The 23580-nt window shown below is 44.8% G+C and overlaps 1 protein-coding gene across 1 annotated transcript in view; it reads left to right on the forward strand.

Annotated features, from left to right (window-relative positions):
- LOC124622053 (transient-receptor-potential-like protein) overlaps window positions 1-23580 on the forward strand; it is a 225935-nt gene that overhangs the window by 24199 nt on the left and 178156 nt on the right. Inside the window, exons 2-4 of the mRNA XM_047147617.1 lie at window positions 3414-3536; window positions 6621-6754; window positions 10464-10701. Coding sequence (XP_047003573.1) covers window positions 3507-3536; window positions 6621-6754; window positions 10464-10701 — 402 coding nt within the window. The 5' untranslated portion in view covers window positions 3414-3506. The remainder of the gene's footprint in view (window positions 1-3413; window positions 3537-6620; window positions 6755-10463; window positions 10702-23580) is intronic.

Genomic DNA, 23580 nt, shown 5'->3' on the forward strand with positions numbered 1-23580 from the left:
ACGATGTTGGGGCGTGAGCGGAAGACGGCCTAACGGAGTGCGGGATCGTAGCCCAGCTTCATGGAGACGGTTGCGAATGGTCCTCGCCGATACCCCAGGAGCAACAGTGTCCCTAATTTGCTGGGAAGTGGCGGTGCGGTCCCCTACGGCACTGCGTAGGATCCTACGGTCTTGGCGTGCATCCGTGCGTCGCTGCGGTCCGGTCCCAGGTCGACGGGCACGTGCACCTTCCGCCGACCACTGGCGACAACATCGATGTACTGTGGAGACCTCACGCCCCACGTGTTGAGCAATTCGGCGGTACGTCCACCCGGCCTCCCGCATGCCCACTATACGCCCTCGCTCAAAGTCCGTCAACTGCACATACGGTTCACGTCCACGCTGTCGCGGCATGCTACCAGTGTTAAAGATTGCGATGGAGCTCCGTATGCCACAGCAAACTGGCTGACACTGACGGCGGCGGTGCACAAATGCTGCGCAGCTAGCGCCATTAGACGGCCAACACCGCGGTTCCTGGTGTGTCCGCTGTGCCGTGCGTGTGATCATTGCTTGTACAGCCCTCTCGCAGTGTCCAGAGCAAGTATGGTGGGTCTGACACACCGGTGTCAATGTGTTCTTTTTTCCATTTCCAGGAGTGTATTTCTGATATTAAAGTATGTGCTTCTAGACCATTTTACCGTGGGAAATTCAAATATGTAAACAAAATATCGTTGTCAGGGATACTTTTTATGTAATATGTATACATATGTATATTCACACAATTCATGGCAAACACAGAGACGTTATAGAGAAATACGGGTATGTTGCCGCATCCAGTAGTGATAGAACATGATAATTTCTTGTGCAACAGCAGGTGGGAAGAATCAGACATCATTAGGTTATCCCCTGCCACACCTATGTCATTAAGACCACCTGAAACATCTCATTAACTCGAACGGCGACAGCCGGTCGCTGCCTAGGCAGTAAAGCTTCAGGCCTCCTAGGGGCAGGTGCATCGAGTTTACAACGGTGGTGTTAGCCACAATTTGTGTCAGTCTTAACAAATGGGTGTTTTGGCTGACAAGTAACTGTCTGTCATATTTCCGAGCACGGTTGAATTTTTTAGTTCCTGCGTGTAAACTGATTGAGCCTGGTGCTGAAGGTAAAACGACTGCTTGTTTTTACACATCAGCGTTCCTCTAGTTCCCTACTATTAATTTAATACAGGTGTATTACCAAAGTGGTATTTTTAAATTTGCAGAAATGCCACGTCGTCGTGGATGTCGATATAAGCCGGTCAACTTCTGCTACATCTGTGGGAAGTTCACTTTTGCCAGAAATAGAAAGAAAATTTCTTCAGTCATAAAGAAAGCATACAAACATTACTTTGGAGTAGAGGTAGGAGACCAAGATAGAGAATGGGCACCACATTTCTGCTGTGCTACATGTTACTGCAAACTAATTCAGTGGTGGAAAGGTAAAGAGAATGTGGCATTGTTTGCTGTTCCCATGGTGTGGAGGGAGCCTAGGGACCATGTTACTGATTGTTATTTCTGTCTAACAAAAATTCAGAGTTTTACAAACAAAAAGTCGAAGAGGCACATTGTTTACCCAGATCTGCCTTCAGCGAGAATGCCATTGCAGCTTTCCGACAACGTTCCAGTACCTTCAAGAGCTCTAGGTCAAATTTCAAGTGACACTGAAATAAGTAGTACTGAAGAAATCACAGATGATGATTCTTTATATCACTGCACAAGTGAGTCATCACCACATTTGTTAACACAGGCAGATTTTAATGATTTAGTACGTGATCTAGGACTAAGCAAACAAAAGGCGCAGCTGCTTGGTTCAAGATTACAAGAGTATAATCTACTGCACCAAAGTACTAAAATCAGTGTGTTCAGGCACAGAGAACATGCCTTTATTTCTTATTTTTCAACTGACGAAGCACTGACATTTTGCAATGACGTTGCTGGCCTGATGAAAGTGCTGAACTTCACTTATATTTCACAGGAATGGAGACTTTTCATAGATGCATCAAAAACAAGTCTGAAGGGTGTTTTGCTCCATAACGGAAATAAAATACCCTCTGTTCCAGTAGCTTATACTAGTTTGACAAAAGAGAATTACGAATTTGTACAAAGGATGCTAAATTCATTAAAATACAATGAACACAAATGGAAAATATGTGCAGATTGCAAGGTAATTGCTATGGTACTGGGAATGCAACAAGGCTACACAAAGTATGCCTGTTTTCTTTGCGAGTGGGCTAGTCGAGACCGAAATTCACACTACGTGAAAAAGAAATGGCCTAGGCGAAGATGGAAAGTTGGCAAAAAGAATGTGGAACGTGAAAGTCTGGTAGCTCCTGAATATATACTACTTCCACCGCTTCACATCAAACTTGGCCTGATGAAACAATTCGTGAAGGCCATGGATCAAACAGGCTGTGGGTTTGCATATATAGCTACCAAGTTCCCCCGACTTTCAGCTGCAAAAATAAAGGAAGGTGTATTTGTGGGCCCACAAATCAGGGAGCTGCAGAAAGATGCAAATTTTGAAGCATGTTTAACTGATAAAGAAAAAACCGCATGGGACTGTTTCAAGATGGTGTCGGAAGACTTCCTCGAGAGAAGAAGAGCTACTAACGACAAAGCAATAGTGAAGGATATGATCAAAGCCTATCAGGATTTGGGGTGCAATATGTCTTTGAAAGTACATATGATGGACTCTCATCTGGACTACTTCACAGAGAGTTGTAGTGACGTATCGGATGAACATGGGGAAAGATTCCATAAAGACATTTCTACCATAGAAAGGCACTATGAAGGGAAGTGGGTACCTTCTATGTTAGCAGATTATTGCTGGAATATCATTCGAGAGAAGAAAGATTCAAAATACAAGAGAAAAAAAGTGATGTCCAATACAAGGCAGTGGCTCATTGTTTGTCAATTTTCTGTAATTTCTCATGTCAAATAAATGCTTCAAAGTGTGTACACAAAGGTTACTGTGTTATATGTTAGATCCCACCCTCCATTAATGTGATGAACTTATAACATCATAAAGATGTGCATTTGTTTGTCGAATTTCACCTCACGTTTGCTGCACTATATCAGAAACTGAAAAGAGAAATAAAATTGTGATTACTCATAAACTATCCCTGACAGAAAAAAACCAAAAACAGTTTTCAATTCAGCACTCAAAATACAACTAGGATCACAATATTTTTTATCAGAAATAGAACAAAAGTTTTTTTTGTAGAACAGTGTTATTAAATAAAAAATTAACGAAGTGTTTTTTCTTAACAGCTTTTTAAAAATCGCTCTTTATTATGCTTCACCCTCTACTAATGTCTTAAGAACAAACAACGCGCAAAATATCAGAAAACAACGAGTCGAGAGGACTAACGACCACATGCCAGTTGTGTTTTTCAGCTCAGGTAGCCCGAGCCTACCGGACTTGACTGCCTTGGCCTACACCGACTACCCTACCCTCGCCTAACGCTCCTGCTCAGCACCACCACCACCATGGCGGATGAGAAGAAGGACCTGGACGGGGTGAGTGTCTAGGCAACCTGCCATTCTGCTCATCACACGTCCCCTTCTTGCAGAGCAAAATCCTGCAATGGCTTTGGTGGATAGTTCATTAAACTTACATCTGTCATCTAAATTTCTTTAATGTGTATTGTTCTAACAACTCTTTGAGACCTTAAATACAACATTTACGTTGCACACTGATGTGTAGATAAGTGTGGTACAACAGTTTTACATAGACAGTTATCGACTACCAAGGTATTGGATTTCATGTAGCGTACAGGAAGAAAAAAATGCATATGAAACATTCAGCGAAAACTTAATCATGAAATCCGTCTATAGACTTTTCAATAGTGTCTCTGCCTCACCAATGCAGATTTCGAAGCGCAACTTCATCAGTTGTTATCGAAGGTCCTTCATTGTCATGTCAGCCGGCCGGGTGGCCGAGCGGTTCTAGGCGCTACAGTCTGGAACCGCGCGACCGCTACGGTCACAGGTTCGAATCCTGCCTCGTGCATGGAATTGTGTGATGTCCTTAGGTTAGTTAGGTTTAAGTTGTTCTAGGGGACTGATGACCTCAGAAGTTAAATCCCATAGTGCTCAGAGCCATTTGAACCATCTGAACCATTGTGATGTCAACAGTCCAGAAAGAGTATTTGTGAATATACAGTGTGAATCTTCATATAATAATGTTAACAGAATTTGGAAGGTACTTCATTACGACGTATGTCATAAATAACAGAAATCAGAAAAAATCACAGATACGTATTTTTGCCATGTTGACATCACACTAAAGGACCTTCAATAAAATGGAAACCCTGATAACTAGGCTGTGCTTCGAAATATATATTGGTGCGGTTAAAATACTATTTAAAAGACAGCAGACGGACTTCAATATTACATTTCTATTCATGTAACTGTCTTGGTTTTGCCACGAACAAGCACTATGGCCACCACTGAAAAAGTTTCTGTATTGGGGAATCCTTGAAAAATTTTGAGCAATGATCTTTTATACATAAGGGGGCACGAAGAATAATTACTGAACGTTTCCTCGTACTTTTCTTTGGTTTTTTTTCAGTTTAATAGTCCTGTTAAGCATGAGATTAAGTTACGCGCGTAACAATACTTGTTTCATACAACACAATTCACACACTGTCGAAAATAGCAATATGTGATTCACTGAAGCGCCAAAGAAACTGATATAGCATAATCAAATACAGAGATACCTAAACAGGCAGAATACGGCACTACCCTCGGCAACGCCTATATAAGACAACTAGCGTCTGGCGCAGTTGTTAGATCTGTTACTGCTGTTACAATGGCAGATTATCAAGATTTAAGAGAGTTTGAACTTGGTGTTATAGTCGGCGCACGAGCGATGAAACACATCTCCGAGGTAGTGATGAAGTGGGAACTTTCCAGTACGAACATTTCACCGTGAATATAAGAAATCCGGTAAAACATCAAACATCCGACGTCGCTGCGGCCGGAAAAAGATCCTGCAAGAGCGGGACCAACAACGACTGAAGAGAATCGTTCAATGTGACGGAAGTGAAACCTTTCCGCATATTGCTGCAGATTTCAATGCTGGCCCATCAATAAGTGTCGGCATGGGAACCATTCAACGAAACATCATCGATATGGACTTTCGGACCCGAATGCCCACTCGTGTACCCTTGATGACTGCACGACACAATGCTTTACGCCTCACCTGGGCCCGTCAACACCGACATTGGACTGTTGATGACTGGAAACATAGTGCCTGGTCGGACGAGTGTCGTTCCGAATTGTATCGAACGGACGGACGTGTAAGGGTATGGAGACAACTTCATGAATCCATGGACCTTGAATGTCATCAGGGGACTGTTCAAGGTGGTGGAGGCTCTGTAATGGTATGGGGCGTGTGCAGTTTGAGTGATATGGGACCCCTGATACGTCTAGATACGACTATGACAGGTGACGAGTACGTAAGTATCCTGTCTGATCACCTGAATCTGTTCATGTCCACTGTGCATTCCGACGGACGTGGGCAATTCCAGCAGGACAATGCGACACCCTACTCGTCCAGAATTGTTACAGAGTGGCTCTAGGAACACACTTCTGAGTTTAACCACTTCCGCTGGACACCCAACTCCCCAGACATGAACGTTATTGAGCATATCTGGGATGCCTTGCAACGTGCTGTTCAGAAGAGATCTTCATCCCTGTGCTCTTACGGATTTATGGACAGCCCTGCAGGATTCATGGTGTCAGTTTCCTCCGGCACTACTTCAGACATTAGTCCAGTCCATGCCACGTCGTGCTGCGCGATTTCTGCGTGCTCACCGAGGGCCGCATACGATATTATGCAGGTGTACCGTTTTCTTTGGCTCTTCAGTGTATTTTCGCTGTACAAGCAGATGAATTGTTTTCATTTGCCTTTTCATCACTGAGAAAGTATTGAAACAACTGAAATTATGGCCAATACGACTATTTTCCTGCTTTTCCAACAATTTCAGCTTTTAAGTTCCTAAATTTCACATTTATAACAAACTCATTGAAAACATGCATTATAAGATATACCGACTTTGACTGTATTTCAGAGCAGGGTAAACATAATCATACGGCGTACAATAGCTCAGACTTCGTGAAAGAAAATCGGACAACCAACAAATTTAAAAAGACGATTGCACATTTCAGCAACTCAGTATGTCGGAAAATAAGTGTTCTGGGAATATAACGTATTAAGTCTGAGTCGTCTTCTCTTTATGAAGACCAAAACTTTCTGTCAGTGTGTATAGGCAGGTTAAACAGCATAATTCAGTTCGATGTCTCTCATATTTGTAATTTTAAACCGGCTAAAGCAATTAGGTGACCGCACAGCATACGGCGCATTATATTAAGACAACATTCCAGTTCATTACACATAGGACGATATGTTGGAGGTAAATTATAATTTACTGACGTAGGTGTTATATAATCCTCGCCTCCAGCTCAAGCCATTGGAAGAATTTTTTTAATAAGTGAGGTCGATCTATACACTGAGATCAGCAAGCTCTAGGCCGCTACACAAACATTACTGTTGGCTACTTGTTTCTGAGGCGTTGGCTGACCTTTCCTTCGTTCCAGGTGGGGCTGGAGATCGAAGCCCCAGGCGTATCCCGGGAACCAATCGTGATGCCCAACCTGCCAAGACCGCTGACCCTCGACGAGAAAAAGTATCTGCTCGCCGTCGAAAGAGGAGATGTCCCGAACGTCAGGAGGTATAACACTACATTTTCAGAAAATTAGAGAAATACGTTAAAGTCTTAAAAACTAGTTAAAGAGCGCTTCAAAAAGCATATCTGATTTTTACTAACGTATTTTACGGACTATTAGACCCTACGGACTACAAACATAACTTAATTTGAAAGCATTAAAAAAAAAACATTTTTACCATTTTTATTATTAGATTGCAAAGTCAGATTAAAAAAGTTCTCAGTTTATAAAACCGAACTGACCTTTAAAATCCTTGAAAATCGTCATCTGAACTTTCTTTTTCTTCTTCTTCTTCTTCCTCTTCGTTGTCATGTTCTCCTCTCCCTAAGATGGTCTTCACTGCAATCGAGACGGTTACTTTTGCACTTCTTGAAAGACCCATACTGTTGTTTCATTGTAAGTCGTTTTAAAGCCCCCTTCGGCGTGAATTCGTGTTGGGTTTCATCCATAATCCATTTGTTCCATTCATCTCTAATATACAATTTAACATCTACATCTATACGTTTCAAACCACCTTGATGTGTATGGCAGGCAGTATGTCCCATTGTACGAGTTATCAGGATTTCTTCCTGTTCCATTCACGCATAAAGAATGATTTTTTGAATGCCTCAGTGCTTACAGTAATTATTCTAATCTTATCCTTACGTTCCCTATGTTAGCCATAAGTATGGGATTGTAGCATAGCCGCAGGTCATATTTGTTGCATCGGTGCACTGCTGCTGCCATTTGAACCCAGTGTTGCCAGATTCAGATAGGTTTCCCGCAGCAACGAATATATGGCCATTTTCAAGACTGGTGGGAATTTTAAGTCAAACACTGGACATTTTTATATTGATTTCGAGTATAAGACGCACCTGAATTTTGGAGGCAATTTTCGAAGAAAAAAGTGCGTATTACAGTTCGTAATACACGGTATTCATATCTAATTAGACAAACATGATAACAGGACAGGTACAAATTGTATAATACCCACAAAACCCTAAAGATTTTGCTGTGTTATTATACATGGTGACACAGAAAAATGGGAACATTTCTAAAATCCAGTAAAACTATTAGTGATGAAGGAGAGAAATTGCATTCATAGTAATTGAAACCTTACAATTTTGCCATTTATTACTTTTTTTTTTAAATTTTGTCCTTTAGATGGCGTCCTCCTGTACAAATATTTTCGTGAAATCTGCTGTTGATATTCCTCATTGACCACTGCAACATCTCAGCTGGGATACTGTGAACTACATCCCGAATTCTTTGTTTTAACTCATCCAAGGTTCTTGGTCGAGTCGTGTAGACTTTGCTCTTGAGGTAGTTCCACAAGAAAAAAATCACAGATTGATAAATCTGGCGATCTAGGGGGCCAGGGAATGTTACCGAATCGTGATATCACACTGTTGCCAAACAAATCTCGCACATATGCCAATGATTGACGTGCAGTTTGTGAGGTCGCTCTGTCCTGTTGAAACCAGGTTTCTTGAACGTTCGGAAAGTTGTCCAAAGCAGGCGTAACGAAAGTTCGTAACGTCTCCTAACCATCGGCACTGACCGTTATTGTGTTTCCCTAATCATTTGCGAAAAAATACGGTCGCATAAACCCATGTGATGAAACACCACACCATACTGTCGCTTTACCAGCGTGTAAAGGGCGCTCAATAACGTCATTAGGATTTGTTTTTTCCCAGTAACGGTAGTTCTGTTTATTCACATAACCTGTGAGATGAAGATGTGCCTCATTTGACATTCACAACTTGTTTAGAAATTTATCGTCATTGTTTATTTTTGTTACCATTTATTGACAGAATCCTACTCGCAACCGGTAATCGTGGTCCTTCAATTGTTGAACTATCTGTAGTTTGTATGGATGAAATTTTAAATGAAGATCAAGAATTCTGCGAACACTCTCCCGGGACACTCCAACCACTGCTGTTTGCTTACAAATTGAATGCCGTGGGTTCCGTAACATAGACTTGTGTACAACATTAATGTTCGCTGCAGAACGCACACTTCTTGATTGTCCTGTTGGTTTCCTCTTGAGGGCAGATCCAGTCTCTTCAAAGTTATTAATCCAACATTTTATAGCGTGTTTCGAAGGAATGGCATCATGACGTCCTACATTATAGAAACGCCGAAACTCCCTCTGCGCCGCTACCGAACTATCATTGTTTTTATAAACCATTTTTATAGCTAACGCATGCTGTTGTCCGTGCTACAGAAATGGCGGACTGCTTACTTACTGTCACGATCCCTCAGTGCTGCCACCTGTCCATGGCTGCCACTACCCATTTCAAACATTTCCGTTATTCCGTGTCACCCTGTAAATGCTCTATGTGCCCACCATCAGCTACACAGGCAGTATCTACACAAGACCTAAGTTCTTGATGTAAGATTTCATCATTGGTGTTGCTATTTCGTTTTTGAATTCATTTACATCTTCAGTTAGAGAGGGAACAAAACTACATTCCTTCACATATTCCAACAAAAAGACGCATTGTGTCATATCTGGAGATCTTGGAAGCAAGACTGTAGGGTAGTGTTTCAAATTCCCGTTCGCTATATTCAGCGTTTAGGCAATGCTCCATTCAGAAACTGTCGTACACTTGTGGCAGTGTGGTTGGGCTCCATCTTGTTGGAGTATGAAATCATTGGTCTTCCTGAAGTAGTTGAAAAAGCCACAACTGTATCATTTCATTAATTCATACCAGTCACTGTGTTATTCTCAAAAAGTGAATGAGCCATGTGCCTTTTAATAAGAAATGGAACAAAACACGCTCACTTTAGCCATATCTCTTTCATGTTCAACCATCTCTTGTGCATTACGGAGTCCCTATATGCACATATTATGTCAGTTAACTTTATCATTAACATGAAATGTTGCTTCAGCACTGAAAAATAACCATAGCAGAATTTATGACAATGTGCCATGTGTTCTTTATGTGTTGCAGGTGATAGGGATAGTAGTGGTTGTCATGCAGGATGCCTATAATCGTACTTTGGTTTTTACCATGCTGGCAGGCAACTTGCCTGGAGCTTGTATTAGGGTACGTCTCAATATCCTATAGAACCCGGTCCTCCATATTTGATGTACACACAGTCTGCCATCTCTCTGCACATTTGTTTGTCTGAAAGGACCCATGATCACAGAAACGTACAAAAAGGAATTGAAATGTTGTGTGATGTGGTTTGGCGTCTGTGAGAATACTTGTTTTGGTGTAGCCGTGCTGCCTCTTGGATATTTCTATCTTCTTGGCCTCAAACAAACCCATCTCGACCTGTTCCCGACATAAATACCAGACCATTCTGCTGCTTACAGTACGCTGCGTCAATCACACAATCTGCAACACACAAGGAACACGCGGCATGTGACCGGAGGAACTGTCATTCGTTCAGCGCCATCGACAGTGGCAGCGATGCATTTCAGCAGACATGTTCATAGGATCTTTGTTCCTCCATTTCCAGTCAATACGTCCCTGCAGTTTGTTGGTTTTACTAATGTTCACCCAGTGTAGCGTCTTATGCATGTTAGGCTGTAATCCAAAATCAAGCGAGACCCATAGTAGTAGAAGGTGATATGTTACAAGTCACACCTCTACTGTGATGGTACTTTCTGAAAGTAAAAATGTCATAAAGGATGTATATGCTATAATTTAATTGCACAGTATTCTCAGATGCAAAAGGAAGCACTGAGTCTGGTACACTTTAGTTACTGTCATTGCATTGCAGGATGTTGCAGCTAGCGCACCACAAAGGGCATATCAATATCAATTGCCTGGATCCGCTGGGAAGAGGTGCACTGACATTGGCCATCGACCAGGAAAACTTGGAGATGGTCGAGCTGCTGGTCGTGCTCGGCGTAGAAACGCGCGACGCGCTTCTGCATGCTATCAACGTAGAGTTCGTGGAAGCCGTTGAACTCCTCCTCGAGCACGAGGAAATCATCCATAAAGAAGGGGAGCCTTACGTGAGTAACGACGTTGTGTAACAAGCAGCATTAGATTTTCCTGACACCATTGCTTAATGACAACCCCTCACACCTACAACAGTCATTCATTCCATCACAAGATCGCTTTTTAATGTCTTTATATTGTGTCTATTCGCAGTAATGGTGTTTATCATTACGGTAAGGTACATCTACAAAATGCATTACTCTCTTCAACTTCGCACATTCGCTTGTCTTCAACAATACAAGAAACGAATGGGTTTCACCCAAATCGGAATATGTGCATTAAATCGCACAATATCCCGTCTTTGGAAGAAATCTTGTGGGCTTTTTTGCCATGACAATGTCTCGTGATGCATTGGACAGTCTCTTATGTCTCAGTGTAACAGCCCCACTGCTTATTTCACATTCCTGCACAGTAGTCAAGACTGCATTCCCTATCGGCATATGAAAAAAGTTCTCTCTCCATCCTACAAATCCTTTCCATTCGCTTCAAAGTGATTCTAAGCATAGGCTACTATTCCCCTCTGTGTAAAATCTGTTCTTCCTTAAATTTAACAAATATGCTAGTGACAACGTCATCTAGTGCCTAACCACCTCACTTCAGTATTTATAAAGGTCCTCAAACCCATACTCTCCCAATGCATCTATGAACACCTAAACAGGCATTTACCCATTTCTGTTAACCACTGTAGATATCATTCCAACTTCTATTCCGACAACTAACTCTTATACCTTATCTACCTGCAGTCCCACTAACTCAGTGAACATAAACCTGCCATCTACATGTCACTTAAGCTTGGAAAGGCCTAAGACTGTGTACGGCAACAGGCATCTTTTTCAAATTCCAGATGTATACAGTTCAAATAGCCTGTCCCATTCTGATTACTGTCCAATCGCCCACCCTTTCTACCAACTTCTGCATCAACTAAGTAATCATAAATTTGCCATCTTTGTGTCCTTCGACACTGCAAAGGCCTATTACCGCATATGGCAGTCAAGCATCTTTTTCAAATTCTATGTGTAAGCACCTCCAATAGCCTATCCTACCGTGATTGTGCAATCCAATTGCCCACACTACGTAACCATAGACATAAACAACACTAATTTCCGTATCTTTCCTTCTACTGCAGGCTTGACCCATGTCTCTGTTCTCTAGCCACTCCAGCATGTCCACTACTCTATTCATATTTAAAGGAAAAGCATACCTGTTCACTTCCATTAGTACACTGACGACACTGCTTACATAGCCCTATACTTCTCCCGCCAGAAATCTCAACAACCCCTCAAGTGCCGTTTCAACCATTTCACCCCCTGGGGCACCAATCGAGATGATGTGGTTGGTAAGTCATTGGACTCTCATTCAGGACAATTTGCTTTCCAATCCCCACCCAGCAATACTGGTTTACGCCTTCCATTGTTTCCCTTAACCTCTGGAGGTGAATACGATGAATGCGTTTTTGAAAAAGAAACGAGTAATTTTCTCCCCCAACTTTGACTAACGTAAGTTTGCGTTCCATCTTTAACAGCCTCGTTTTTAACAGAATGTTAAACGTTGTACCTAAACCACTGGTACGTCATGATAAACCCTTCCAAGGTCAAGACAGTATTTATAGGACCCCAAAGCCGTGCGGGATTAGCCGAGCGGTCTGGGGCGATGCAGTCATGGACTGTGTGGCTGGTCCCGGGGGAGGTTCGAGTCCTCCCTTGGGCATGGGTGTGTGTGTTTGTCCTTAGGATAATTTAGGTTAAGTAGTGTGTAAGCTTAGAGACTGATGACCTTAGCAGTTAAGTCCTATAAGATTTCATACACATTTGAACATCTGATTTTTATAGGACCCACCACCCACAGCTTCCGCCTCTCATGACTTCTACATTGCTGTCTAACAGCGTTCTATCCTACCAATGAAAAAACTAAAATACCGGTACTTCACAGTAACTCTCATCCATAAACTGAAATGGAAAGACCACCTTCCAACCTTCTAACAGAAAGCCCACAGCAAACTGAATATATTATTCAGATGTAAATGAGTATTGAATCCTGCTCCACCCTCCAAACTTACAAAGTGTTGGTCTAACTTATCCTCTTCTACCTTTCTTTATTTAATTTACTACGCTTTGCCCCCCCCCCCCCCCCCCCAATCTAGCAATCTAGGGGATAAAGCAGGTTGTATGTGGCACTTACAATTGGAAAATAACGCATATACATTGCGTAAATTACACAAAATTCTATCGCAAATCTAACTTATCTTTACTAACCTACAGAGATAATAGGTATGCCCATTGTCATTTGTATCGACGGAAGTTTCCAGGCGACCAGCACAGCACTCCACCTTGAAGTGGCCATCCCTAGATTCTCTTCTCGTTTGTCACATCAGACAAGAGTGACAGAGTAGACAAAACCAGTAACACCCCCATCCCCAGTTCTTTAAAGACTGGAACCCCAGTATATAAAACAGCTTCAAACGTATGATTATTTTATCAATGTGTTGCTTAAAGTTGTTGAGTGCTCTCATCATGAAACAGTGGATGAGTATATTCCGGGTAATTTGCATAATTTTTCATGCATCTCAACGTTTTTGAATTATATGTCGTGCAATGATATAATTTTGCAAGTACATTCCGTGGTACATGTGGGTAGTAACAAAGATGTAATAAATTAAAACGTCATTCTTGATATTGAAGTTTAACTGCAAGAACAGTGAAAATTCAGTAAGCGACAAACTTTTTTCTTTTCATCATATTGTGGGCAGTGTCACCGAGAGAAAGTTTCATAAAGGTTTGAAATGATGTATCAAGTTTGTTGCTAGGCGTTAAGTGCTCTTATTCTCAAGTATTGGATGAATATAGTCTGAGTGTTCAAATAAATTTCGGGCTTGCAGCCGGTCGTCGTTCAATACTTAGCTTCTGGAAACTTCGGATATGTGAGGCCATCACCTCCCCGTAAAGGCGTCTGATGTGAATTTTAAAATGTTCCCGGCGAATTGATTGTTCAAACAAATTTTGGGCTTGCAGCCGGTCGTCGTTCAATACTTAGCTTCTCGAAAGTTTCCAGAAGCTAAGTATTGAACAACGACCGGCTGCAAGCCCGAAATTTGTTTGAACAGTCAATTCGTCGGGAAAATTTTAAAATTCACATAGTCTGAGTGATTTTTTTTAATACCCGTCTTTCTGTGTTAAACCTTTAATAACTGCTTATACCTCTCAATAAGATGGTTATGACAGCATTTCAATTTTTTAAATTCGGTGGATAACTGTTTGAAATACGGAAAATCAAATTTTTGTTGCCCTGGACGCCGTTAGATAGGCAACCTGCAACTGGGACCAATGCACAATGACCGAATTAGCCATTCGGTTATATAGATTCTCAAATATAGAATGTATCATCAAGTTCAAATTACATGTTGTACAACAAAGTAGTTATCCGTTTGACTGATGAAGTCTTCTATTTGCAAGGTATGCGACCTTCCTGACTTGGCTTGTAGTAATTCCATGGAAACGGCTTGATCGCTAAAAATGCGTTTCGACTCATCATCATCAGATAAAACAGTTTAGGAAAGCTCATATAAATGAGTAACAAAACAAAAACGTACAGTCACCTATGCAACTGCCGTCAGGCGATATTTCCAAAATACGTTATTTGGAAACTTCAACCGGCCAGGTTAGCCGAGGGAGCTAATGTGCTGCTTCCTGGACGGCGGTTTTCCACATCCCACTAGATGAATACCAGGCTGGTCCCCATGACCCGCCTCAGTTACACGACTCGCAGACATTTGAAAACGTTTGCACTATTTCATGGCTTACCTAGATGCAGACAGCTGGGTATGTTAATTCTGTCCGGGGATACGGGGTGGCAACAGAAAGGGAATCCGGCCACTCTCTGACACTAACATCGCCAAATCCATATTAACAAGACCCACGAAAATGATGATGACATTATTTGTAAAGTTCGCCTGCTAATACGCCTCAGGGCATCTTTACTGTCGTCTTTAGTGAAGTCCAAATCATGGGACACTTATAGTTCCCATTCCACTCCACATACGCATCTACTGTTGGTTTTCCTTTTTATTCTGAATAAATATCTTGCATACGATCCGTGATCAGTCAAAAAATGTGTAAATCACTGTTTTTCGTTTTGCTCAGCATCTCTTGGAAGGGGCTGATAAATTCTTTTACCTGTCGTAACATTATCTCATTCAGCTCCCTGCTCTCTGTCAAGTCACCTATTTACTTCCAAATTACTGCCGAATGTGTCCTGTATTGAAATGCACTCTGCCTGCATATCTCCCTAGAAGTCAGTATATGATCCCTGCATACATATCTGTAAATCCAAAGGATAAAGTGTATAGCCAAAGAAGTGCTTCCGACATAGTTATCTTGCATGCCCTGTAACATTAAAAAGTACCATCGTTGGCATTCCTCATAACATCGTCACTGATCGTGTAGCCCGCAAGTGGCGGGCTCACTCAATCGCTCCAAGGGAGGCGACAGGTGTCAACATTATATCGTAGCACAGGTGCAAAATATTCGAACGAAATTTTTTATTCATGGTCATGAGCTTGCCGGTTTCGTTCATAACTTTACAGGCTTTACTACATCTTTGTGTGGGACAGTCTTTAAAATTAAGGCCTTCATCAAGATGTAATGCCGAATACTGTACCACTCCCTCTCTCTCCTTACTGACGTATCCAACACTATCACCACGAAAACCTCTGACATAACAGCCTTCCTTTACGCATAATGTACAGTTTTACAAGTGGGTATCTGCATCTTATTCCACAGGTATCACGCTCTTCAAACAGATAATATCGTATTACCTGTGTGCTCAGCACTATCCTCGGAATTTCCACCAACAATCATTAATAAGATTTCTGTTACATTACTTTCAGTTAACTGCTTCAGTGAAGATTCCATTACAATGTGCGAGGAACTGAGTTCCTTAATGGAGCCAAATGGATATCCGTTAGATATACAGGACAAAAATATGGAGACACCGCGAGAAATGAATGCTTTGAACATAAATGCAGACGCTAGCCAAGCCTACAGGTTGTGCTATTGTATTTGATCACAAATGGCGCCTGTGCAATGACCTCAATACACTGTATGTGTTAGTCGTGGTCAGAAAAGTGTATTTATCCATTCTGAGACATCTGGAAGCTGTTTTGCATGCCAAAGAATTTTCTACACAGTATTAGGCTCGATAATGTGTTGTGTTTTTGGTGTTTCCATAGTTTCGTCCAACCTTGTATTTCGGTCTGTGGAAGCAGATGGAACAGTCAATTTAACTATTCTCCCCTTACATAATCCCTGAAGCAGTGGTACAGAGAAAATGGGATCCTCAATTCTCACAACCTTGAGAACAAAGACGGTTGCTATAAATAGCCATGGGTAATCAATATCCACAAGGATGCTAACAGCGAATCGTGCTTCTATGTTCTATAGATCCGACGCTGTATTTACTGCACCATGTGGTTACTCTCCTTTCTAGAAATTATACTGCTGCCGTCTCATCCTATACATCTCCATGTATGCAACCAGCCAATCAAATACACTCCTGGAAATGGAAAAAAGAACACATTGACACCGGTGTATAAGACCCACCATACTTGCTCCGGACACTGCGAGAGGGCTGTACAAGCAATGATCACACGCACGGCACAGCGGACACACCAGGAACCGCGGTGTTGGCCGTCGAATGGCGCTAGCTGCGCAGCATTTGTGCACCGCCGCCGTCAGTGTCAGCCAGTTTGCCGTGACATACGGAGGTCCATCGCAGTCTTTAACACTGGTAGCATGCCGCGAGCGTGGACGTGAACCGTATGTGCAGTTGACGGACTTTGAGCGAGGGCGTATAGTGGGCATGCGGGAGGCCGGGTGGACGTACCGCCGAACTGCTCAACACGTGGGGCGTGAGGTCTCCACAGTACATCGATGTTGTCGCCAGTGGTCGGCGGAAGGTGCACGTGCCCGTCGACCTGGGACCGGACCGCAGCGACGCACGGATGCACGCCAAGACCGTAGGATCCTACGCAGTGCCGTAGGGGACCGCACCGCCACTTCCCAGCAAATTAGGGACACTGTTGCTCCTGGGGTATCGGCGAGGACCATTCGCAACCGTCTCCATGAAGCTGGGCTACGGTCCCGCACACCGTTAGGCCGTCTTCCGCTCACGCCCCAACATCGTGCAGCCCGCCTCCAGTGGTGTCGCGACAGGCGTGAATGGAGGGACGAATGGAGACGTGTCGTCTTCAGCGATGAGAGTCGCTTCTGCCTTGGTGCCAATGATGGTCGTATGCGTGTTTGGCGCCGTGCAGGTGAGCGCCACAATCAGGACTGCATACGACCGAGGCACACAGGGCCAACACCCGGCATCATGGTGTGGGGAGCGATTTCCTACACTGGCCGTACACCACTGGTGATCGTCGAGGGGACACTGAATAGTGCACGGTACATCCAAACCGTCATCGAACCCATCGTTCTACCATTCCTAGACCGGCAAGGGAACTTGCTGTTCCAACAGGACAATGCACGTCCGCATGTATCCCGTGCCACCCAACGTGCTCTAGAAGGTGTAAGTCAACTACCCTGGGCAGCAAGATCTCCGGATCTGTCCCCCATTGAGCATGTTTGGGACTGGATGAAGCGTCGTCTCACGCGGTCTGCACGTCCAGCACGAACGCTGGTCCAACTGAGGCGCCAGGTGGAAATGGCATGGCAGGCCGTTCCACAGGACTACATCCAGCATCTCTACGATCGTCTCCATGGGAGAATAGCAGCCTGCATTGCTGCGAAAGGTGGATATACACTGTACTAGTGCCGACATTGTGCATGCTCTGTTGCCTGTGTCTATGTGCCTGTGGTTCTGTCAGTGTGATCATGTGATGTATCTGACCCCAGGAATGTGTCAATAAAGTTTCCCCTTCCTGGGACAATGAATTCACGGTGTTCTTATTTCAATTTCCAGGAGTGTAAGAGCCTATCATAAAATTAGCTCAAGTAGTTCAGCAGGAAAACTGGTCGGTATGACGCTTACTGCATCAGCTCACTCTCCCCCACAGGACTTTAGCACGAAATAATACTATTTTTTCTTACTTTTATCATCATGAACATCCATATGAGACCTGCACTTCCAAAGAATTGACTCCAACCACACAGTAGTTACGCCATGATTCCCAGCCCCTACCTAGTCTGGTGCATTCATGCAACCACAAGCCCACGTCTATATGTGCCTCATATACTCTGTCAATGAAACTGTAGTCACTTCCCTCTATGTGACTATGAAATTTACTCAGAGATCTACAAATCCTTCCAGATCTAACAGATTTCCTTCTTTCCTCTCTTCACTTTCCAACAACTTTGTGCTGAGTCTTCTTCCCAATCATTTCACGCCTTTCCTCTCCAAGCATTATCTTACATAAAATTCTTCCTCTCCAAATACTGTCTTACGTAAAACCCACAACTGAAAAATCCACACCTCTATCCTCTTCCACCACCACAACTACTACTCATTTCAGTCTCAATACCAACAAAATTACACTTCTCACCCATCCCATCCCTTGACAAACATAAAAGTATGCACTAGCATGATGGCCAACAACAGTGCAACAAGGGTAAAATATCACGTTGTCCTAAGATTTAACTATATTCCAGAAACCATTAGAAATTTGCATTGTAACTTCAAAACTATGTTGGTCACAGTCACTGTGCTCCCTGCCGCCGTTGGATAAGCAGCTGCAGCAGCAAGTCGTATACTCCTAGCTCACTCATTTGTTACATGGTTTAATTCTTAATTTCTTTGCGTGTTTTGGTACTTGCGTTGTTTAATTCATAAATTTCGGGCGTATTATATTATTTGAGGGTTGTAGCATCGCGTTTTAGTACCTGAATAGTGTAAATTCGCGTAGTCTCCTTCCGCCGCCGAGCAGTGTGTCAGCAGTGCGCAAGTAGCAGCATTACTTCATTTACTTGGCAATCTTGTATTTTAATAACCGTTTAAATTTTGTTGATTTGTTTGCGCTCTCTGTAGGTTAGTTCAGACGTTCTTTGCACAACAGTTTTAGCATGGATAGGGACTGCAACTGCTGTGTTCGGATGCAAGCTGACTTGGCATCCCTTCGCTCCCAGCTTCAGGCAGTTTTGGCTTCGGTCACACAGCTTGAGGCTGTTGCCAATGGGCATCACTGTGGGGGTCCGGATGGGGGTTTGTCGGGGACAGCCAGCTCGTCCCACGCATCCCCCGATCGGACTACGACTGTGGTTGCCCAGGATACTGCCCGCATTGAGGCTGATCCCTCACCTGTGGTAGAGTGGGAGGTCGTCTCAAGGTGTGGCAGGGGGCGAAAGACATTCCGGAGGGCTGAACGGAAGGCCTCTCCAGTTTGTCTGACGAACCGGTTTCAGGCTCTGTCTCAGGCTGATACTGATCTTCGGCCTGACATGGCTGCTTGTCCTGTTCCAGAGGTTGCCCCTCAGTCTGCAAGATCCGGGCGGTCACAGAGGGTGGGCTTACTGGTAGTTGGGAGCTCCAACGTCAGGTGCGTAATGTGGCCCCTTAGGGAAATGGCAGCAAGAGAGGGGAAGAAAACCAATGTGCACTCCATGTGCATACCGGGAGGAGTCATTCCAGATGTGGAAAGGCTCCTTCCGGATGCCATGAAGGGTACAGGGTGCACCCACCTGCAGGTGGTCGCTCATGTCGGCACCAATGATGTGTGTCGCTGTGGATCGGAGGAAATCCTCTCTGGCTTCCGGCGGCTATCTGATTTGGTGAAGACTGCCAGTCTCGCTAGCGGGATGAAAGCAGAGCTCACCATCTGCTGCATCGTTGACAGGACTGACTGCAGACCTTTGGTACAGAGCCGAGTGGAGGGTCTGAATCAGAGACTGAGACGGTTCTGCGACCATGTGGGCTGCAGATTCCTCGACTTGCGCCATAGGGTGGTGGGGTTTCAGGTTCCGCTGGATAGGTCAGGAGTCCACTACATGCAACAAGCGGCTACATGGGTAGCAGGGGTTGTGTGGCGTGGGCTGGGCCGTTTTTTAGGTTAGATGGCCTTGGGCAAGTACAGAAAGGGCAACAGCCTCAACGGGTGTGGGGCAAAGTCACGACATGCGGGGACCAAGCAGCAATCGGTATTGTAATTGTCAATTGTCGAAGCTGCGTTGGTAAAGTACCGGAACTTCAAGCGCTGATAGAAAGCACCAAAGCTGAAATCGTTATAGGTACAAAAGCTGGCTGAAGCCAGAGATAAATTCTGCCGAAATTTTTACAAAGGTACAGACGGTGTTTAGAAAGGATAGATTGCATGCAACCGGTGGTGGCGTGTTCGTCGCTGTTAGTAGTAGTTTATCCTGTAGTGAAGTAGAAATGGATAGTTCCTGTGAATTATTATGGGTGGAGGTTACACTCAACAACCGAGCTAGGTTAATAATTGGCTCCTTTTACCGACCTCCCGACTCAGCAGCATTAGTGGCAGAACAACTGGGAGAAAATTTGGAATATACACTCCTGGAAATGGAAAAAAGAACACATTGACACCGGTGTGTCACACCCACCATACTTGCTCCGGACACTGCGAGAGGGCTGTACAAGCAATGATCACACGCACGGCACAGCGGACACACCAGGAACCGCGGTGTTGGCCGTCGAATGGCGCTAGCTGCGCAGCATTTGTGCACCGCCGCCGTCAGTGTCAGCCAGTTTGCCGTGGCATACGGAGCTCCATCGCAGTCTTTAACACTGGTAGCATGCCGCGACAGCTTGGACGTGAACCGTATGTGCAGTTGACGGACTTTGAGCGAGGGCGTATAGTGGGCATGCGGGAGGCCGGGTGGGCGTACCGCCGAATTGCTCAACACGTGGGGCGTGAGGTCTCCACAGTACATCGATGTTGTCGCCAGTGGTCGGCGGAAGGTGCACGTGCCCGTCGACCTGGGACCGGACCGCAGCGACGCACGGATGCACGCCAAGACCGTAGGATCCTACGCAGTGCCGTAGGGGACCGCACCGCCACTTCCCAGCAAATTGGGGACACTGTTGCTCCTGGGGTATCGGCGAGGACCATTCGCAACCGTCTCCATGAAGCTGGGCTACGGTCCCGCACACCGTTAGGCCGTCTTCCGCTCACGCCCCAACATCGTGCAGCCCGCCTCCAGTGGTGTCGCGACAGGCGTGAATGGAGGGACGAATGGAGACGTGTCGTCTTCAGCGATGAGAGTCGCTTCTGCCTTGGTGCCAATGATGGTCGTATGCGTGTTTGGCGCCGTGCAGGTGAGCGCCACAATCAGGACTGCATACGACCGAGGCACACAGGGCCAACACCCGGCATCATGGTGTGGGGAGCGATCTCCTACACTGGCCGTACACCACTGGTGATCGTCGAGGGGACACTGAATAGTGCACGGTACATCCAAACCGTCATCGAACCCATTGTTCTACCATTCCTAGACCGGCAAGGGAACTTGCTGTTCCAACAGGACAATGCACGTCCGCATGTATCCCGTGCCACCCAACGTGCTCTAGAAGGTGTAAGTCAACTACCCTGGGCAGCAAGATCTCCGGATCTGTCCCCCATTGAGCATGTTTGGGACTGGATGAAGCGTCGTCTCACGCGGTCTGCACGTCCAGCACGAACGCTGGTCCAACTGAGGCCCCAGGTGGAAATGGCATGGCAAGCCGTTCCACAGGACTACATTCAGCATCTCTACGATCGTCTCCATGGGAGAATAGCAGCCTGCATTGCTGCGAAAGGTGGATATACACTGTACTAGTGCCGACATTGTGCATGCTCTGTTGCCTGTGTCTATGTGCCTGTGGTTCTGTCAGTGTGATAATGTGATGTATCTGACCCCAGGAATGTGTCAATAAAGTTTCCCCTTCCTGGGACAATGAATTCACGGTGTTCTTATTTCAATTTCCAGGAGTGTAAGAGCCTATCATAAAATTAGCTCAAGTAGTTCAGCAGGAAAACTGGTCGGTATGACGCTTACTGCATCAGCTCACTCTCCCCCACAGGACTTTAGCACGAAATAATACTATTTTTTCTTACTTTTATCATCATGAACATCCATATGAGACCTGCACTTCCAAAGAATTGACTCCAACCACACAGTAGTTACGCCATGATTCCCAGCCCCTACCTAGTCTGGTGCATTCATGCAACCACAAGCCCACGTCTATATGTGCCTCATATACTCTGTCAATGAAACTGTAGTCACTTCCCTCTATGTGACTATGAAATTTACTCAGAGATCTACAAATCCTTCCAGATCTAACAGATTTTCTTCTTTCCTCTCGTCACTTTCCAACAACTTTGTGCTGAGTCTTCTTCCCAATCATTTCACGCCTTTCCTCTCCAAGCATTATCTTACATAAAATTCTTCCTCTCCAAATACTGTCTTACGTAAAACCCACAACTGAAAAATCCACACCTCTATCCTCTTCCACCACCACAACTACTACTCATTTCAGTCTCAATACCAACAAAATTATACTTCTCACCCATCCCATCCCTTGACAAACATAAAAGTATGCACTAGCATGATGGCCAACAACAGTGCAACAAGGGTAAAATATCACGTTGTCCTAAGATTTAACTATATTCCAGAAACCATTAGAAATTTGCATTGTAACTTCAAAACTATGTTGGTCACAGTCACTGTGCTCCCTGCCGCCGTTGGATAAGCAGCTGCAGCAGCAAGTCGTATACTCCTAGCTCACTCATTTGTTACATGGTTTAATTCTTAATTTCTTTGCGTGTTTTGGTACTTGCGTTGTTTAATTCATAAATTTCGGGCGTATTATATTATTTGAGGGTTGTAGCATCGCGTTTTAGTACCTGAATAGTGTAAATTCGCGTAGTCTCCTTCCGCCGCCGAGCAGTGTGTCAGCAGTGCGCAAGTAGCAGCATTACTTCATTTACTTGGCAATCTTGTATTTTAATAACCGTTTAAATTTTGTTGATTTGTTTGCGCTCTCTGTAGGTTAGTTCAGACGTTCTTTGCACAACAGTTTTAGCATGGATAGGGACTGCAACTGCTGTGTTCGGATGCAAGCTGACTTGGCATCCCTTCGCTCCCAGCTTCAGGCAGTTTTGGCTTCGGTCACACAGCTTGAGGCTGTTGCCAATGGGCATCACTGTGGGGGTCCGGATGGGGGTTTGTCGGGGACAGCCAGCTCGTCCCACGCATCCCCCGATCGGACTACGACTGTGGTTGCCCAGGATACTGCCCGCATTGAGGCTGATCCCTCACCTGTGGTAGAGTGGGAGGTCGTCTCAAGGTGTGGCAGGGGGCGAAAGACATTCCGGAGGGCTGAACGGAAGGCCTCTCCAGTTTGTCTGACGAACCGGTTTCAGGCTCTGTCTCAGGCTGATACTGATCTTCGGCCTGACATGGCTGCTTGTCCTGTTCCAGAGGTTGCCCCTCAGTCTGCAAGATCCGGGCGGTCACAGAGGGTGGGCTTACTGGTAGTTGGGAGCTCCAACGTCAGGTGCGTAATGTGGCCCCTTAGGGAAATGGCAGCAAGAGAGGGGAAGAAAACCAATGTGCACTCCATGTGCATACCGGGAGGAGTCATTCCAGATGTGGAAAGGCTCCTTCCGGATGCCATGAAGGGTACAGGGTGCACCCACCTGCAGGTGGTCGCTCATGTCGGCACCAATGATGTGTGTCGCTGTGGATCGGAGGAAATCCTCTCTGGCTTCCGGCGGCTATCTGATTTGGTGAAGACTGCCAGTCTCGCTAGCGGGATGAAAGCAGAGCTCACCATCTGCTGCATCGTTGACAGGACTGACTGCAGACCTTTGGTACAGAGCCGAGTGGAGGGTCTGAATCAGAGACTGAGACGGTTCTGCGACCATGTGGGCTGCAGATTCCTCGACTTGCGCCATAGGGTGGTGG

The sequence above is a fragment of the Schistocerca americana genome, chromosome 7 (genome assembly GCF_021461395.2).
Source record: "Schistocerca americana isolate TAMUIC-IGC-003095 chromosome 7, iqSchAmer2.1, whole genome shotgun sequence".
NCBI lineage: Eukaryota > Metazoa > Arthropoda > Insecta > Orthoptera > Acrididae > Schistocerca > Schistocerca americana.